The sequence below is a fragment of the Mus caroli genome, unplaced genomic scaffold (genome assembly GCF_978045245.1).
Source record: "Mus caroli unplaced genomic scaffold, Mus_caroli_1 scaffold_18, whole genome shotgun sequence".
Taxonomy (NCBI): domain Eukaryota; kingdom Metazoa; phylum Chordata; class Mammalia; order Rodentia; family Muridae; genus Mus; species Mus caroli.
Genome location: NW_028227273.1, coordinates 29,164,616 through 29,180,417, shown reverse-complemented (window position 1 = coordinate 29,180,417; position 15,802 = coordinate 29,164,616). Strand labels below are relative to the sequence as shown.

Below are 15,802 nucleotides of genomic sequence, written 5' to 3'. Positions count from 1 at the left end.
GGCTATTGAGACTTCTAAAGCCATGGTAGAGAATTCATCTTGGAAGATTCTGCGTGGGAATTTGTTCCAACTGGAAAGAGTACCTGACCAAGTCTTTACTACCGCAGAGTCCTTTCATTCTCTCAAAGCTGATGAGTGGCAGCAGTGCTCATAACGCCGGTCCTGTTTCTTAATTCAAGAAACTCTAGTTTGGACCATAACAGACAAGAGTGGGCATATAAAGTCTGTCCGTGGGACCATCGAAGTGGCCCAGCAGGTAAAGATACTGGCTGCCAGGCTTCATAACCTGAGTTCAATTCCTACAACTCTCATGGTAGAAGGAAAGAAATGACCCCTGCAAGGTGTCCTCTGCCACGTGACCACCGTAGCATGTATGCATGTGCTCTTGACAGGCACGCAAACACATGTGCGTGCACGGGAACACACACACACACACACTGAATGTAAAAATACTAAAGCTCATCGGTTTGTGCAAAACTACATGCACATAAGAAAAATACTTTAGCGAAACTGTGGCAATGGGGTCTTGCTCACATACGGGCAAACCAGGAAGCAGAGGAAAGAGGGAACTGCCAGGGCTTAGCTCCAGATGTACGGAGGGATGGCACTGCCCACATTTAGGGCAGGCCCTCCTTCCTGTTAATCTAGCTCCTGTAATAGAAAGAACATCCTGAAAGTTAGTGGGGCTAATCCTGGGCAGAACTCAGTTCTCCAGCTTTTGTCTTCTCTCTTCTGCTGCTTCCCCACTCAGTCTTCATTTGTTGGAGTGCGGAGGGTGGAACCTAGGGCCCCAGGCATTACTCACAGGCCTTCCACTACCGAACCATACCCCCAGCAGACACCCCTCCCACCCTGTCTCTCATCCATTTGGGAATGCTTTAGAGCTTTCTCCTTTCTGGGCTACTTTGTTCATTTTCCACAAGTGAGCATGGCCAAAGATGTTCCATTGAAAGATTCTAGAGTTATTCCCATTGTGCTGTGGCGTCTCACACGTTAGTTGTGAACGTTTAATTCCACCAGAGACACTGGAATTTGTAAACAGCATTGAGTAGATTTAGCATCAATATTAATTTTCTTTATGCATTTCTGACACTCTTGATCTTTCCCTCTCCCTCTCCCCTAACCTGACTGTCTTCAGAGTCAAGCATCTGCCATCTTGTAGAGTTCACATGTGGTCCCTTGCCAGCCATCCCCCAAGATGAGCTTGTTGACTTGTTTACCCTCCCTCCTTAGGGAGGGTTGTGAGACCCGCCCTTGTGTGTTCAGCTGGCCTGAATGACACATAGTCTGAGAGAGGACCTAGAAGCCTTAGGCTGGGGAAGACTCAGGGAAAGAGGGTGCTATGCACAGTTGGGGAAGTTCTCATTCCTGTAGGGTAAAGGCTTTCAGGGGGGAATGTCTGTACCCCTGTAAGTAACCCCTCACTTCTGCTCTGTAAGGAAACCCTATAAACTCGTGGATTCCTCAATGTGAACTTTGGCTGCCTCCATTTGACCTTTGACCTGAAGAGGGAGGGTAGACATTGCTTAAGTGTCCCCCCCCTTCACCCCCCCCCCTCTGGCCAAGAAGGACTTTTTAGCAACATTCCCCATCTTCTTGGTGTGAGAAAACATATCCTCAGTTGAGGTAAATAAAAAGGGATCGAGGTTTTTTTTTTTTTTGAAAAACAAAACTAAGGTATGAAAACCCAAAGAAAGGGCTAAGATTTCCTATTGGGGGATGCCCCATTGACTTGGAGATTTAACAGGTTCTAGTCCTTGAGTGGATTAAGGAAAATGTTTGAAGGATGAGAATAATTTCAACATTCGCCTTCCCTCAATTAAAAACTCATAGAGGAGGCCTTAAGTAAGGGATGACAACTCTTCCGTTACTTGGGCATGGCTTTGATAGTGGACAGCCAGGGAGCCTGGTCCCAAGCACAGAAGTGAACAGAAGTAAATCCTAAGAGATTGTCTGAAAAAAAATTTTTATCATGCACTTCTCACCTTCAGATTAAATAAAACAGTTAATACGTCAACAGGAGCAAAGTACATAATACATATTTATGAAAATGCCATACCAATTTTTATAATGAATATACAGTCATAGACTTTTAAAAAGAAGAGCCAGGCATGGTGACATGTGCCTTTAATCCCAAGTACTTTGAGACAGAGGAAGGCCAACCCTGAGCTCGAGGCCAGCCAAAGCAATATGTTGAGTCCCTGTCTAAAAAAAACAAAACAAAAACAGGCCCGGAAAGAAATCGGTCTGAGGAGACAGCTCAGTTGATGTGTTTGCCTTGCCTTATGAGGTCATAAATTTAATCCCCCAAACTTGTGTGCAATCCTAGTGGTCAGGAGGCAAGTCCCCGTTGCTTTGTTTGTTTTGTTGTTGTTGTTGGTTTTTTTTTTTTTTTTTTTTTTTTTGCTTTTCTAGATTTTGTGTAGCTTTGGCTGTCCTGGAATTCGCTTTGCAGACCACACTGGCCTCAAACTCAGAGATCCACCTGCCTCCTGACTACTGGGGATAAAAGGTGTGCACTACCACTATGTGGCTCCTGGGGCTTTCTAGCGAGCTAGATTTAGTGACTTTCAGACCAGCAAGAGGCTGTCTTAAAAAAAAAAAAAAAAAAAATTCTTCAAAGAAAAGAAATGCATGTGGGAAGTTTGATCTTTATCGTGTATTTGAGAAATTAGACAGGTTTTGGAGCTATAGGATCTATTTGATTGTTTTAATCTCTTAGAATTTCAATTTATATGATACAATCTGTGTTTTATGTTAAGAGATATGCAACAGGGAGAGATGCTGGGGAAACTGTGGATAACTCATTTCCCTAAGCAGGTGTGATTACTGGGTGTAGTGAGAATTTGGTTTTGTTGAAAAACACAGAAATTTGTTATTGGAGTTTGTTTTTGTTCTAACCCCAGGTGTGGGATATGGGGCTGCTTCATATTGTCCACAGCAGCTGACAGTGAGTTGCCTCATGCTCTAGCAGGGGTGTGAATTTGCCAGCTACAAATAGTTTCTGCCATTTGGGATTCCGGAGACTTTCCAGAGGGTATGTATAAATACTAGGGCGGGAGAGGTTGGTTGCTGTTTGTTAAGTACTTGTTTGTAAAGAAACAGGAAGAAGAAATTAGATATACCTGACTACGAAGATCAAGCTTGCTCCAAGAAGCTCAACAACCCTCATCAGCAGGAAGTAGTTCAATATATAATGATGGCCCCTTCCACCCCTACCCTTTTTTAGTATTAGGGAGTTGAAAGGGTGAAAGAAGAGGGGTGGAAGAAAGAACACACAAAGTAGCCAAAGACCACCTACAACTTGTTCTGATCCCATGTTTTAAAATGCCAAGATGTTGCCTTGAATTAGGACTATGGTGCAGAAAGGAACGAGCTGAACCTTTAAAATCTTTTTTCATATCAGACTCAAAAACTGGCATCATGTACGAGATTCATTTTATGGGGCGACCATTCTGGAGACCTCACTGGTGTTGGATTTAGACCTGAGACTCATAGAAATGGGACGGCGAACCGGAGTCAGAAAAATCTGGATTTTGTCCTACTTTGCCTGGGGAACCTACAAGAACCGTTTAACTCTCTTCAAACAAAGGGACCAGTAAGATGTGTGATAGTTCACTCGAGAAAAGCGCTGCCAATCCCAGGCACCCGGCGACCGGACTCCCGAGGTAGCAAGCACGGTGCTGGATTCCTGACAGTCTGCCATTCCCCGGAGAGGCGGAGGGGGCAGGTATCCTCGGCGATCCTCCCTGCGGTCACAAGGCTAAGAACCGCGGAGTGACTGGACTCGGCCTGGCCCGCGCGCCCCGGCCGCTCAGGGTCAGCTCGGGCGGGCGCCAGGGGAGCGCGCGGGCTCGGAAGCCGGTGCCGGGGCTTTAACGTGCCGCGCCGCACGGGAAGGCCGGCCGGCTGGGCCGGCGGAACTTTTGTCATTCAACCGTCGTCCGGCCCGGGGCCTGGGCTTTGTTCAGTCACTCGCGAGGCCTGGGCGCGCGGGCGGAGGCGGCGCTTCCTCCACTCGGAGGCGGGAGGCTCGGCCGCGGACCGCCGGCGACGCACGAGCAGGTCTGGGAGGGGCGCGGGCGACGAGCGGCGCGCGGCGGCCGGCGGTGGGCGAGGCCGGTGACCCAACAGAGCTGCGGGCCGCGGGGACCCCGCCCGCCGGGCTCGGGCACACGCCGCAGGTCCCCCGGCGGGCAGCTCGTGCCGCGCTCCGCACGCTCGGCGCCAGGGCGCCTCTAGCCACGGGTGGGAGCGCGCCTCGGGGCCGGGCCGGCCGGGCGCGGGAGGCGGGCGGCGGGCAGCGGGCGGCGGGCAGCGGGCGGCGGGCAGCGGGCGGCGCGCGGGCGGGCGGGCGTACGGGAGCCGCCGCCGCAGGCCCGGGCCTCGGCCCGCCCCGCGCGCGCCCCCGCCGGCCCGCGCGCGCCCACCGGCTCCCTACTTGAGCGGCTCGCGGAGCGGGATCCCGGGAGACGAGGAGGCGGGGGCGAGCACAAGATGGCGGGTACGTGGCCCCAGTTCCCCGGGCGGCGGCGGCGGCGACGGCGGCGGCTCCCCGCGCTCGGCAGTGCCCGGGAGAGGCCGGCGCGGGGAGGCGCCGCCGGGCGGGCGGCGGGCGGCTGGGGCGCGGCGCCGGCCCGGGACGCTGACCCGGCCTTTCTTCTCTCCCCCGGCGCAGACCTCTCCCTGCTCCAGGAGGACCTGCCGGAGGACGCGGACGGACGTGAGTGGCGGGTGGCCTGGCAGCCCCGGAGGGCGGCGGGCGAGCGGGCGGACTCGGGACCCCGCCGCGCTGGGGAGCACCCGCGTGGCCGGACCTCGGCCGCCGCCCGCCGGCTCGGGCCGCGGGGCGGCTGTTGGGGGAAGCAGAAGCCCGTGGGGCGGAGGCCGGAGAGGGGACTTGGGTGTGTTTTTCCTGAGTGTCTTCCGCACCCTCGCCCCGATGAAGGAGGCGGCGGGCGCCGGGAGGTGTTTCCGCAAGGCTCGGGGGGCTGTGCGGCGTGCGGTGCTCGGCCCGCCCTCGGGGGTTCCCTTGCCCTAGTGTGTGCTGATTATCTATCTACCTGTGTTGTACTTGACCTCTGAGCCGTTTCGGGTCCCCACCACCACCACTCACTCACACATTTGATTTCCGATTTTCGGGGAGGTTAGTAGGTGTGACCTTGGCAGGATGCAGTGACTTGGTTCTGAGAGCAGCTTTTTAAAATTGGGAGTGTTCAAAGCTCATTCTGGTACTTAAATGCTAAAATTTCAGGTTTCCGTTGAGATACTAAAGTTTTTAAAGAGTTGATTCTTTTTATACATTTAAAAAAAAAAAAACCCAGTCAGCTTGTGGACATTGTTTCCATGTGGTGAAGGAAATGAGTTATTTAGAAAGATATCTTTCATTTTGAGTGTGTTTTGTGTTTTTCTAAGCTTCAGAAAATAATGGGGGTTGGAGACAGAAAAGATTATGACTTAGCTAACTTTATATGGGAAGAAGTTGTGAATTACACTTAAGTAGAAATGCTTTCTACTCGTGTTAATGTTTGCAGATAGAGTGACTGGTGAAAAATGCATTTTAGGAATAAAGTGTGCACAAAATGTATTATGGGAGACTTGAAACCAAGAAATATGCAGAGTTGAGCTGATTGCTGTGATACAAGAGCTGTCTGGTTAGAGGAAAGAGCCTGCCCAGACTGGGGAGTGTGATTTCATACCTGTTCCGGTAATCCAGAGATGCCGTCGCTAAAATTGCTCTTACAAATACTATGCAGATAATCAGTAGCATTGTCTGATAGGATTTTCTTTACTCCATTTAAATTCCTGTTCTCAGCAATGGGAGGTGTTGCCTTGAGAAAGTGTCTTAGTCAGCACTTCTGTTGCTATGATGTAACAACATGGCCAAAGGCAACTTGAGAAGAGGTTTGTTGCCTGCCTGTATTCTTCCTTATTGCAGTTCATCATCTTCATCATCAGGGCTGGAATCTGGAATTGGAAGCTGATGGAGAGGCCATGGAGGGCACTGCTGCTTAGTTGTTTGTTCCTCCTGGCTCGCTCAGCCTGCTCTCTCAAAAGCACCCAGGATCCAGAGATGGCACTACCAACAACAGGCTAGGTCCTCCCACAAGGGTCCCTAAGAAAATGCCCCCCAGGATTGCCTAGGGCAAGATAAAGAGGTTTCCTCCTCCTGTGACTCGACCCGTCCAGCACAGAAGGCTTCTCTAAAGAGTATTTTTAAAGCAAGCAGTCCTATCAGACCTACCTGTTGCTAAATGTGCTCGGGGATGCGGGTGCTCTCCCTAAGTAGTTGTCTTTAGGGAGCAGTAGCACAGTAAAACACAGCTTCTGCATATAGCTTTGTCTCCCTTAGGTCACTTCAATTGGCTTAGTGTGTATAATAAAGTACCTATTGATTTTAGATCTCTCCCAAGGTTAGGATTGGAGATGTTGCCCAGATGGTAATTTTGAGGCCGGAACCTCTTGTTCTTATAAAGTGTACATCTTTGTGTCTGGTTGTGCCTCGAACTGGTCTCAGTCTGTCCGGGTGAATCAGGGTCTTGGTACTCCGGTGGGCAAGGAGTTGGAGAAAAATGACAGACACTGACACAGAGAGAGTGCTGTATCTGAATGTAATTTCTCAAAGCGAGCATCAGACTTACAGAAGAAAAAAAAAGAAGTTAGGTGACACATCAGCCTAGGTACATTGAAGTTATCTGACACAAAACAGAGAAATGCATACATAAAGACTGACAGGAACCAGGCAGTGTTTACAACTGAGTTAAAAGGCAGGCCTTTCTAAAGTCAGCCCTTAGGGAGCCAGGTGAGGATTTCACACCCTAGTCACAATTTATGCTATTCCTCTGAGCCTTGTCAGAGCTTGCATCAGGGGGTTCTGCTCTTGCTAACCTTTTCATGAATAATGCAATACTGTAGTTCCTCCTTAAACCACAACCCTCCTCCTTCCTAGACCATTGTAAATACCTGCATATGGGAGTGACTTGGCTGCTCTTGTAAGTGTCTGTAGGGAATCTCCATTTGTCAGAGGAATTCACTAACTATCTTCTAATATGTATTGTACTCTGCCACACCTGACTGTAATGAAGATTTTAAGTTAACTATTTTGAACTAGCCCTGAGATTTTTAGCTCTTATCCAGTAAAATACTGCAAGAAAGCATGCAAGACGCTCCACACTATCACAGGGACAAATCTGGTTATGGGACACCAGAGACTCTCCAGGAGACCAGTTTCTGTGAAACTTTTTGCCTCAGGACTGCGGCCAAGCTTTTGGACTTGAAACGCAGACTTCACTGGAGTGGGTGTGGCGTGGCTGTAGCGGAAACATCTGAGTATTTGTTCCTTTGAGTCAGGGACCATGCACCCTGGAAGAAGGTGTAGTGCAGTCTCTGCTTGGCTGTTGGGGAACACAGTCTGGAAGGAAGTGTTTCACCATAAGCTGGGGTAGGCTGGGTCGGAAGGAAGGCAGCTGGAGAACGGGTCACCTCTTGAGCCCTCTAGTGGTTTATAGGCAGCTCTCACGAGTGCTGTCAGGAAAGGTGTCAGCTGCCTGTTGCTGTCTTGGTAACGGGCACTTTGGATCAACTAGGATAGCTCACTTATCTCTGTTATGCCTCTGTCTTGTCATTGAGACAGGTGTAAAAACCCCTACTTTAGTCATCATTCATATCCTAACAGGAACCGGCATGTGTGACAGGACTGCTATGAGTCGTGAGCAAAGGTGGCTTCAAGAAACAGAGAAGGATGTATGGCATTGACATTATGGAGTCTGTACTTAGAAAGGTTGCTGAATGCTTGCAGTTTAACTTTAAGGCTTAGTTCTCTGTTCAGTTTAGGTTAAAACATTTGACGCCACAAATAATTAGCTATTTATAATTTGGTTGAAGACATTCTTAGACTAATTGCTGTTTTTTTTCAGTTGCTGAAGTTTAAATACAGAGTTTTGTTGACTCCGTTGGTCTCTGGTGAAAGGAGAAAGAATGAGGAGAGACTCTGACTCTAGTGCACACATGGAGAGCATGAGGGTCGGTAACGAGGTACAGAGGCTGTTCACACCCTAGAGCAGTGGTTCTCACAACCTCCCTGAGGCTGCTGCCCCTATTACAGTCCCCACCCACAACAAGTCTTGTTGCTACTTCATAATTGCAATTTTGCTACTGTTATGAGTTGTAATACAAATAAATATCTTTGTTTCCTGGTGGTCTAAGGTGATCCCTGTTAAAGGGTTGGTTGTTCAATCCCAAAGGGATAGTGACCCACAAGTTAAGAAACGTCCTAGAGATAAGGGGCGGTAGAGGGCCTGGGGACTGTGGAACACACAACTCTGGCTGCCCTTCCTAGTGAACTTACCAGCTTGGAGGGTGACTTTCTCTTTTATGGAGGGTAGCCAGAGTTTGCCCAGAGTCCTCCCTGTGCCAGCTGGGTTCCCTCATGATAGGGAGAACATGATTTTGCTGTCAGGCTCTAGAATCTTGGTTGTCTTTTCTAGATAAGTGGTGTAGGCTGTGTTGGAAGGGAGGGTAACTCCTCTGTGCCCAGGGAGACAGAGAGAGGACACAGTGGGAACCAGATCTCCACCCAGGGGTATCACAAGGTCTTATAATTGGTTTCAAGTCCCAAAGTCTGTCTAGAATTTGTAGAGTGGTAGAAAGAACTGACCAAAGACGGGTTTGGCTGATACCTTTGGAGAAAAAAGACTCCATCAGTCTTAATAACTGAGAGATGTATGTATTGTATCATTTATGAAAAGACCACAAAGGTAAATATAGTTATTTGAAAGTTTTAAAATTAACCTCAGGAGAGTAATAAAATATTTTACATTTGAAAGTTTTCAGTACTATATTGTGTAAATATACAAGCGAAGACAAACAAGCGACTCCATTTGAGTCCATTTGCTGTCTCAGCAGATTTCACAGTAAAAGCCCTTTGTAATTTTGATTATCTTGATTAATGGAGTTAGTACAGATTTTTAGAGAAATGCTTCAGCATTTCACTGTCAGTTTTCCAAAGCTACAGTTGGATGTTGCTGGGTTTCTGGAATGGATAAGCTAGGGCCCACTTAGAGATACAGAGCTTCCCTGTGGGTGCTTGGGTAAAACGTAAGCCAGTAAAGTAACACACTGCGGATCTTAATCAAAGACTGGTGCCACTTGGTAGTTTCCAGTAGCTCAGAGACAGACATTCTTCTACCATGCTGTGTGGTCATCTAGTTCTGATGACGCCCACCCTAGCCACAGAACTCCCCAAGTGCAGATGGAACTTGAACTAGGTCTTTTTTTCTTTTTTTAACACACACACACACACAGACATATGTGTGTGTGTGTGTATTGTATTTTGAGCTGGAGAGGTGGCTCTTTCAGAGGACCCAGGTTCAATTCTCAGCACCCACTTGGTGACTCACTTGGCTGTAAATCCAGTTGCAGGGAATCCAAAACCACCTTCAGCCCGTCATGGCCACCTGGCGTGCTGGTGCAGAACACCTAGACACATAAATTCCAATAAATAAAGTGTGTGATTTAGAGGTTCTCTTGTTCATCGCCTAGTTTACAGCATAATAGTTGTATAGACAATTTGTAGTACGACTTGGCCTGAAACTCTTTTAAAAGTTAATCTAGATGATACCTTGGATTAGTTTACATAGGGTGCTTTGGAGCTGGGGGATCTGGCTCAGTGTTTGCTTACTCCTGTGTTAACCATGACAAAGCTTGATGCTGAGCTTTGAAGCTGGGTGTGCTGTGTACCGTTTCTCAGTTTCTATTCCTGAGGGTTTAGAGTCTATCCACATAACTTTGGGGGCTTGTGGGGACTGTTAAAGCAGAGGACAGAGATGCTGGTCTAGAAGGGCTGTATTTCCTTGGCTGTCTTTTTTTTTTTTTTTTTTAATCTTTTTATTGGTAAGTTCCGTGTGTGTGTGTGTGTGTGTGTGTGTGTGTGTGTGTGTGCTTATGAGCGCAAGTGTCCATAGAGGCCAGAGACACCATCTCCCGGGAGCATTTCTGACTGCTTTGAAATCAACCCTCCCAAGGGTCCCCAGAGGGAAGGCTTGGCAAGCTACATGGGGCTCTGTCTAGTAGCATTCAGGGAGTCTGTGGGAGGGTTCTCTCTGGAAAGGAGGATCTATGCTTGCTGTTCAGTGAGCTGGACTTGAAAGAGCGCTTTGGCTAGTTTTGGTAGGAGCTGGAGAGGTGGGGGAGCAGTTAAGAGTGTTCACTGCTGTTGCAAAGGCCTGGGTTTAGTTCTCAGCACCCATGTCATGGCTCCCAGCCACTTGGCTATAACTCCAGTTCCAGGGAATCCAACCTCAGCCTCCAAGAGCTCTGTACTACACATGTGGTGCACGGAAATCCACATGGGCTCACTTTGCCTGTCTTTTCAAAACAAAAAAATTATATTTGCTTATTGAACTGTTGTATCTTAATATTCTTTCTTATATTTTGAAGGAAAACTATTTTATCCTCCTTTGGTAAGCCTTTTTGCCACCAGCTCCTTGATAGAGTTAGATGTCCCTAAAGTGGAGTTAGGGCTTGCTTTGCTTTTGTCTTGGGTCTGAGACTAAATCTAATTTAACACCTAGGGTACAAGGGTCGGGGATCCTCCTTTGGGAGCTTGGCCTCGGGCTGAAAGCTTGGTGGAAAGTGAGACAGTAAGGGTGACAGGCTTCCAGTGGTCATCTCAGGCGCCCTCCAAACCCATCCAATCCGTCTTGGCTCATAGGTGCCATAGCTTCTTCGCTCCCTGGAACTCTGAGCAGGTTGGCATTCAACAGTTACCACACAGGCTCTCTAAGTATCCCTTGTGTAGGAAGACACATTAGGGCTTCTTAAGCTGTTAGGCCCCACCTCTTACTCTGACAGTTTCTATCAAGTTCCTGGGCTTTTCTTAGCAGTTTGTAAGCCAGCTTTGCCTGTTGTCTTGCCCACCTTTTTGTTGGGTTTTCTTCTTGAGCTCTGCGGATCCCTTCATTATATGTTGTAGATGTATAATGTACGGATATAGGTAGATATATAATGTATGGATATAGGTCCTTTTTCAGACATGGGTTGTAGCTGTGTTCTGTCTTGTCGTTGCCCTCTCAGCATATTTGGAAGAGATAACATTATTAATTTTGGTGTTTATCATTTTCTCACAGATGCCCTGTATCAGGTGAAATTTTCTGAAGTTTGTTGAGTTTTTTGGAAACTAGAAATAAGTGTTAGATTTTTGTCACATGATAAGATTTTCACTATGATTTGTTGGGGTCTTTTTTTTGGGGGGGGGTTGGGTTTTGGTTTTTCGAGGCAGGGTTTCTCTGTATAGCCCTGGCTGTCCTGGAACTCACTTTGTAGACCAGGCTGGCCTCGAACTCAGAAATCTGCCTGCCTCTGCCTCCCAAGTGCTGGGATTAAAGGCATGCGCCACCATGCCCGACTTTTGTTGATTTTTTTTTTTTTTAAAACCACTATTTCAGGGTAAAAATGTAAACTTACAGGAAAGCAGATGAACTCTCATGCCTTCACCCAGCTGTGGGTCTCACTCACCCTCTGCTGTATGTCCTTCTGAGGGAAGGGAGAGGAAGCAGGCAGGGCCTGGGCAAGTCAGCCATTACAAATGTTACTGCTGAGCTACGCCTTTATAGTCACAGCCTAATCTTAATGTAGACCATTGTCTTAGTCAGGGTTTCTATTCCTGCACAAACATCATGACCTAGAAGCAAGTTGGGGAGGAAAGGGTTTATTCGGCTTACACTTCCACATTGCTGTTCATCACCAAAGGAAGTCAGGACTGGAACTCAAGCAGGTCAGGAAGCAGGAGCTGATGCAGGGGCCATGGAGGGTTGTTTCTTTACTGGCTTGCTTCCCCTGGCTTGCTCAGCTTGCTCTCTTATAGAATCAAGACTACCAGCCCAGAGATGGTCCCACCCACAAGGGGCCTTTCCCCCTTGATCACTAATTGAGAAAATACCCCACAGCTGGATCTCATGGAGGCATTTCCCCAACTGAAGCTCCTTTCTCTGTGATAACCCCAGCCTGTGTCAAGTTTACACATAAAACCAGCCAGTACAACCATTTTTACATGCAAATATGTCATTTGTTTTGGTAGAAATAACTCATTTGTTTAACACTTGACTTTCTGAGAATTGATGGTAATTTGGACCTGTGTTCACATTTTTTATTTAAACTACCCATGGAAAAAATGCTTAGTAACCACAGTAATTAGGTTAATAAGACAGTGGGGGAGGATGTCTTCTCACTGAGAGAAAGCAATGGGAGACCCATTCTTTGTGAGTCCTACTTGGCAGCTACGCTTCTCTGTCCAGCAGCAGTTAGAAAGTGTGGTCTTTGGTGACTCACTTTCTAACTTAAAGTTTTCAGTATCCCTAGGGGATTGGGTCCAGAACCCCAGTACCAAATACTGCTTGCTTGGTATATGAGGGCATCCCTTTACCAAATGGCATCTTTGCTTATAGCTTATGCATTACTGAGTGGTCTCTATATGTCATATATTATCTAATACAGATAGTAGTTGTGTTATTTAGGGAGTAATCACCAAAAAGTGTGTGTGTGTTCAGTATAGAAGCAAGCTCCTCTCCATTTGTATAAACGTTTAGTTATATACAAGGATGACAAATCTGTGGACATGGAAGGTCCATGGAGTCACAGGCTAGGGCTGAAAGATAACGAGTTAGAGGCCACTCTAGGGTATACAACAGCAAATGCTGGACCCAGGCTTTATGGTCTGGTGAGATACATCCGTGGTAAAGGCCGGTAAGCCCGGCGACCTGAGTTAGTCTCCAGGAGAGAATCATGTACATACAAAAATCAATGAATAATGTAGAAAAGGTTTTTTTAAAAAATCCCAGAATTACAGGAGTCACCTGTGCGATGTGCTACAGGGACATTATGTCAATCACTCATAAAGCCATTCCACAGTACAACATGTCAGTTAGGAAGCCATTGTGTCCATTCCACGGGGCAGTGTGTCAGTTACAAAGCCATTCTATAGGCCAGTGTGTCAGTTACTCAAACACTCAATGACTTGGTGCTTCAGTGACTTTAGTGTGTTCTTCTAGTAATGCCTTGCATACTGTTGCAGAGCACACATTCAAACTTGGCTTCTCTGTTGCTGAGGGTGTGTAAGGATTAAGTCATGTGCTTTTCATATTTGCCTCTTTATACTATTGGGCTAGGCAGTGGTAGAACACTTGCCTAGCATGTGCAAGTGTTCTGGTGCCATTCCCAGTGCATGCAGTACACACAAGTGCGTGCGCGCGCGCGCGCGCGCACACACACACACACACACACACACACACACATGAGAACGCACTCCAAGCATGATGATGCACACATTTAATCCCTACATAGAGGCAAATGGATCTCTCGATTTTGAGGCCTGCCTGGTCTACATAATGAGTTTTACAACAGCCAGAGCTACATAATAAAATATCTCAAATATAGATAAAATTAGTATCCTCGCCCGGAAGTGACTTAGTTATGTTTTTGCTCCATCACTAGGCTGTCACTGGAAAGTTGTATAATGGATCAGGTGGTATAAGCAGTAGGTTTCCTTAGCCTGTGGCTGCTTTTGTTCCTGCCCAGATCGGCCCTGACAAATACGTATTAACATACATGTTTTCCTGTAACATTTTATTTATACAAGTTGAGCTAGAACTGTGTTGGCTTGCTGACTGTAAAACACTTTTTTATTTTTACCCATAGTTGAGACCCAGCACATAGATGGCCTGTGATGCCTTGGATAAATCTGCTGAGATGGACCTGGACCTTTACTTTTCTGAGCAATCTAAAGAAGGCCAAAATCCTTATTTGTTTCATATGATTTAGTTTAAAATTAAACTTAGTAGTTTTAAGTCTTCACTCTCACACAAAAAGTAGCAGAAATACAGTGAGTTTCTGACCTGAAACTCCATTGCTAATATTCTTCCAGTTGGCCCTGCCTTCTACATAATTATGCAGATATAGACGACATACAGTATGTGTTCTAATCTTAATTTCCACAGTGAGCCGTTTGAGGGTAACTGTCACACTTAGTCCTTGTGTCCTGAGAGCAACGGTCTTCTTTACTAGGTACAGTCACTCCACTCTGAAAACTCTGTGTGTGCGTGTGTGTAGTGCACACTGAAATGGCTTCCGGTCCAGTACTGCCCATCCTCCATGGAACTGTCGTGACTAATTGAAATTCACACAGTGTACATGTCATGTCTTTGTGTTTTCCGCATTTCCCTCCTGTGATGCTGCATATATATACTTTATTTCTCAGTGTAGTTTACCTGGTTTATTTTAGACAAGGTTTCTACGTAATGTAAGCTGGCCAGAACTTAAGAAGCCCAGGTAGACCTCAGACTTGGAGTCTCCCAGCCTTTGGTTCTAGAGTACTGATCACAGGCACTGCCCAGCGACACCGACGCTTTAGAAGGGTACGCTGGTTGGTTGTTTCCTTTTGACTTCTTTCTAGTTAATTTTTGCTTTTTTTGACAAGTCAGTGGTGTGGTAATCTTGTGTCTCAGCACTGTTGCCCTAAAGGCAGCCTCTCTGTTTCTTCTGGTGGTGAAATAATGCCTGCCAGATTTCATACTGTAAAGATGTGGGTTTCCTCTTGGAATGAGCAAAGGAATGATGGCAGCTGTGGCACTGTCCTGTCCCAGGGCTGACTTCACCCTGCAGTATAGGGTAGACATGACTGTGTCCTAGTCATGGAACCATCTGGCAGTCTGCTCTGCAGGGCCTTGGCCCCATGTTCCGTTATGGTGTGTTTGCTAAAATATGTTGAAGCCCATTTATTTTTATAATAATTTCATACGTGGGCTGGCGAGATGGCTCAGTGGTTAAGAGCGCCAACTGCTCTTCCAAAGGTCCCGAGTTCAAATCCCAGTAACCATGTGGTGGCTCACAACCATCCGTAACGAAATCTGATGCCCTCTTCTGGAGTATCTGAGGACAGCTATAGTGTACTTACATATAATAAATAAATAAATCTTAAAAAAAATTTCATACGTGTTAGAGTTCTCTAGAAGAATAGAACTGGGAGAATATATGTGCATATATGTGTGGTGTGTGTGTGTGTGTGTGTGTGATTTATAGTGTGATTTATTAGGCTGTGATCCAGTTATTGGATAATAGACAATGGCTGTGTACCAATGGAAGGGCTAAGAATTTAAAAGTTGTTCCCTGGTTCCCTGTCACCCCTCTCCCACTCACCTTTCTCTTTGTAATTAGTTCTCCTCCTCCTTCTCCTATATGCTTTTTGGGGCAATAACGCATTGACTTCAGGGTTGCTTATGAGCAAGGGCACAGAGATATTTACAGGACTCTGGAGCTCATACCATATCTACAGTTCTGTAAAAGAAGCCTGCTCCTCCCCCACGCATCCCATCCCCCTGTGACCTCTAACTGCCAGTAGTTTCTTAGATGGGCTGACCCTCTCTTGAGATAGACTTTCCTACCCTAGCGACTGTTAACTACCTCTGAAATCCTTAGGGAAGGGTGTGGCTTTGTAAGATCCTTCTCCATAACAGAACTCTGACAGGCCCAGGCCTGTGTTGATGTAGTCACACCTGATGTGAGTTTGAGTGAAATGGCCGAGTCATGTCTGGAGGACAGCATCCACAACACTCCTCCCCTTCATCTAGACCAGAAAAGGCATTGTGCCTGTGGTGGCTATTCCTGTGGAGTGAACTATAATCCAGAAATGGAGGACACTTGATCTTGAGGTATAGTGGCCATTTAAGGTCCATGCCTTAAATCCCAGGAGACAGGCAAGCAGATCCCATGAGTTCAAGGCCAGCCTGAGACAGAGTAAATTCCAAGTAAA

At 47.0% G+C, this 15,802-nt stretch overlaps 1 protein-coding gene across 4 annotated transcripts in view; it reads left to right on the top strand.

The window, feature by feature from the left end:
* The first annotated feature begins 3,760 nt into the window (after positions 1 to 3,760).
* Ppp4r1 (protein phosphatase 4 regulatory subunit 1) overlaps positions 3,761 to 15,802 on the top strand; it is a 58,860-nt gene continuing 46,818 nt past the window's right edge. For 2 of the 4 annotated variants that reach the window (XM_029471123.2, XM_085832683.1), the window contains exons 1-2: positions 3,761 to 4,065; positions 4,679 to 4,723. Coding sequence is in view for 2 of the 4 variants with exons in the window: in XM_021186552.2 (XP_021042211.1) it covers positions 4,498 to 4,504; positions 4,679 to 4,723 (52 nt within the window). In the remaining 2 variants the exon portion in view is untranslated. Of the gene's footprint in view, positions 4,066 to 4,371; positions 4,505 to 4,678; positions 4,724 to 15,802 lie in introns of those variants that run through there. The other 2 variants (XM_021186552.2, XM_021186551.2) reach the window with 1 other exon arrangement.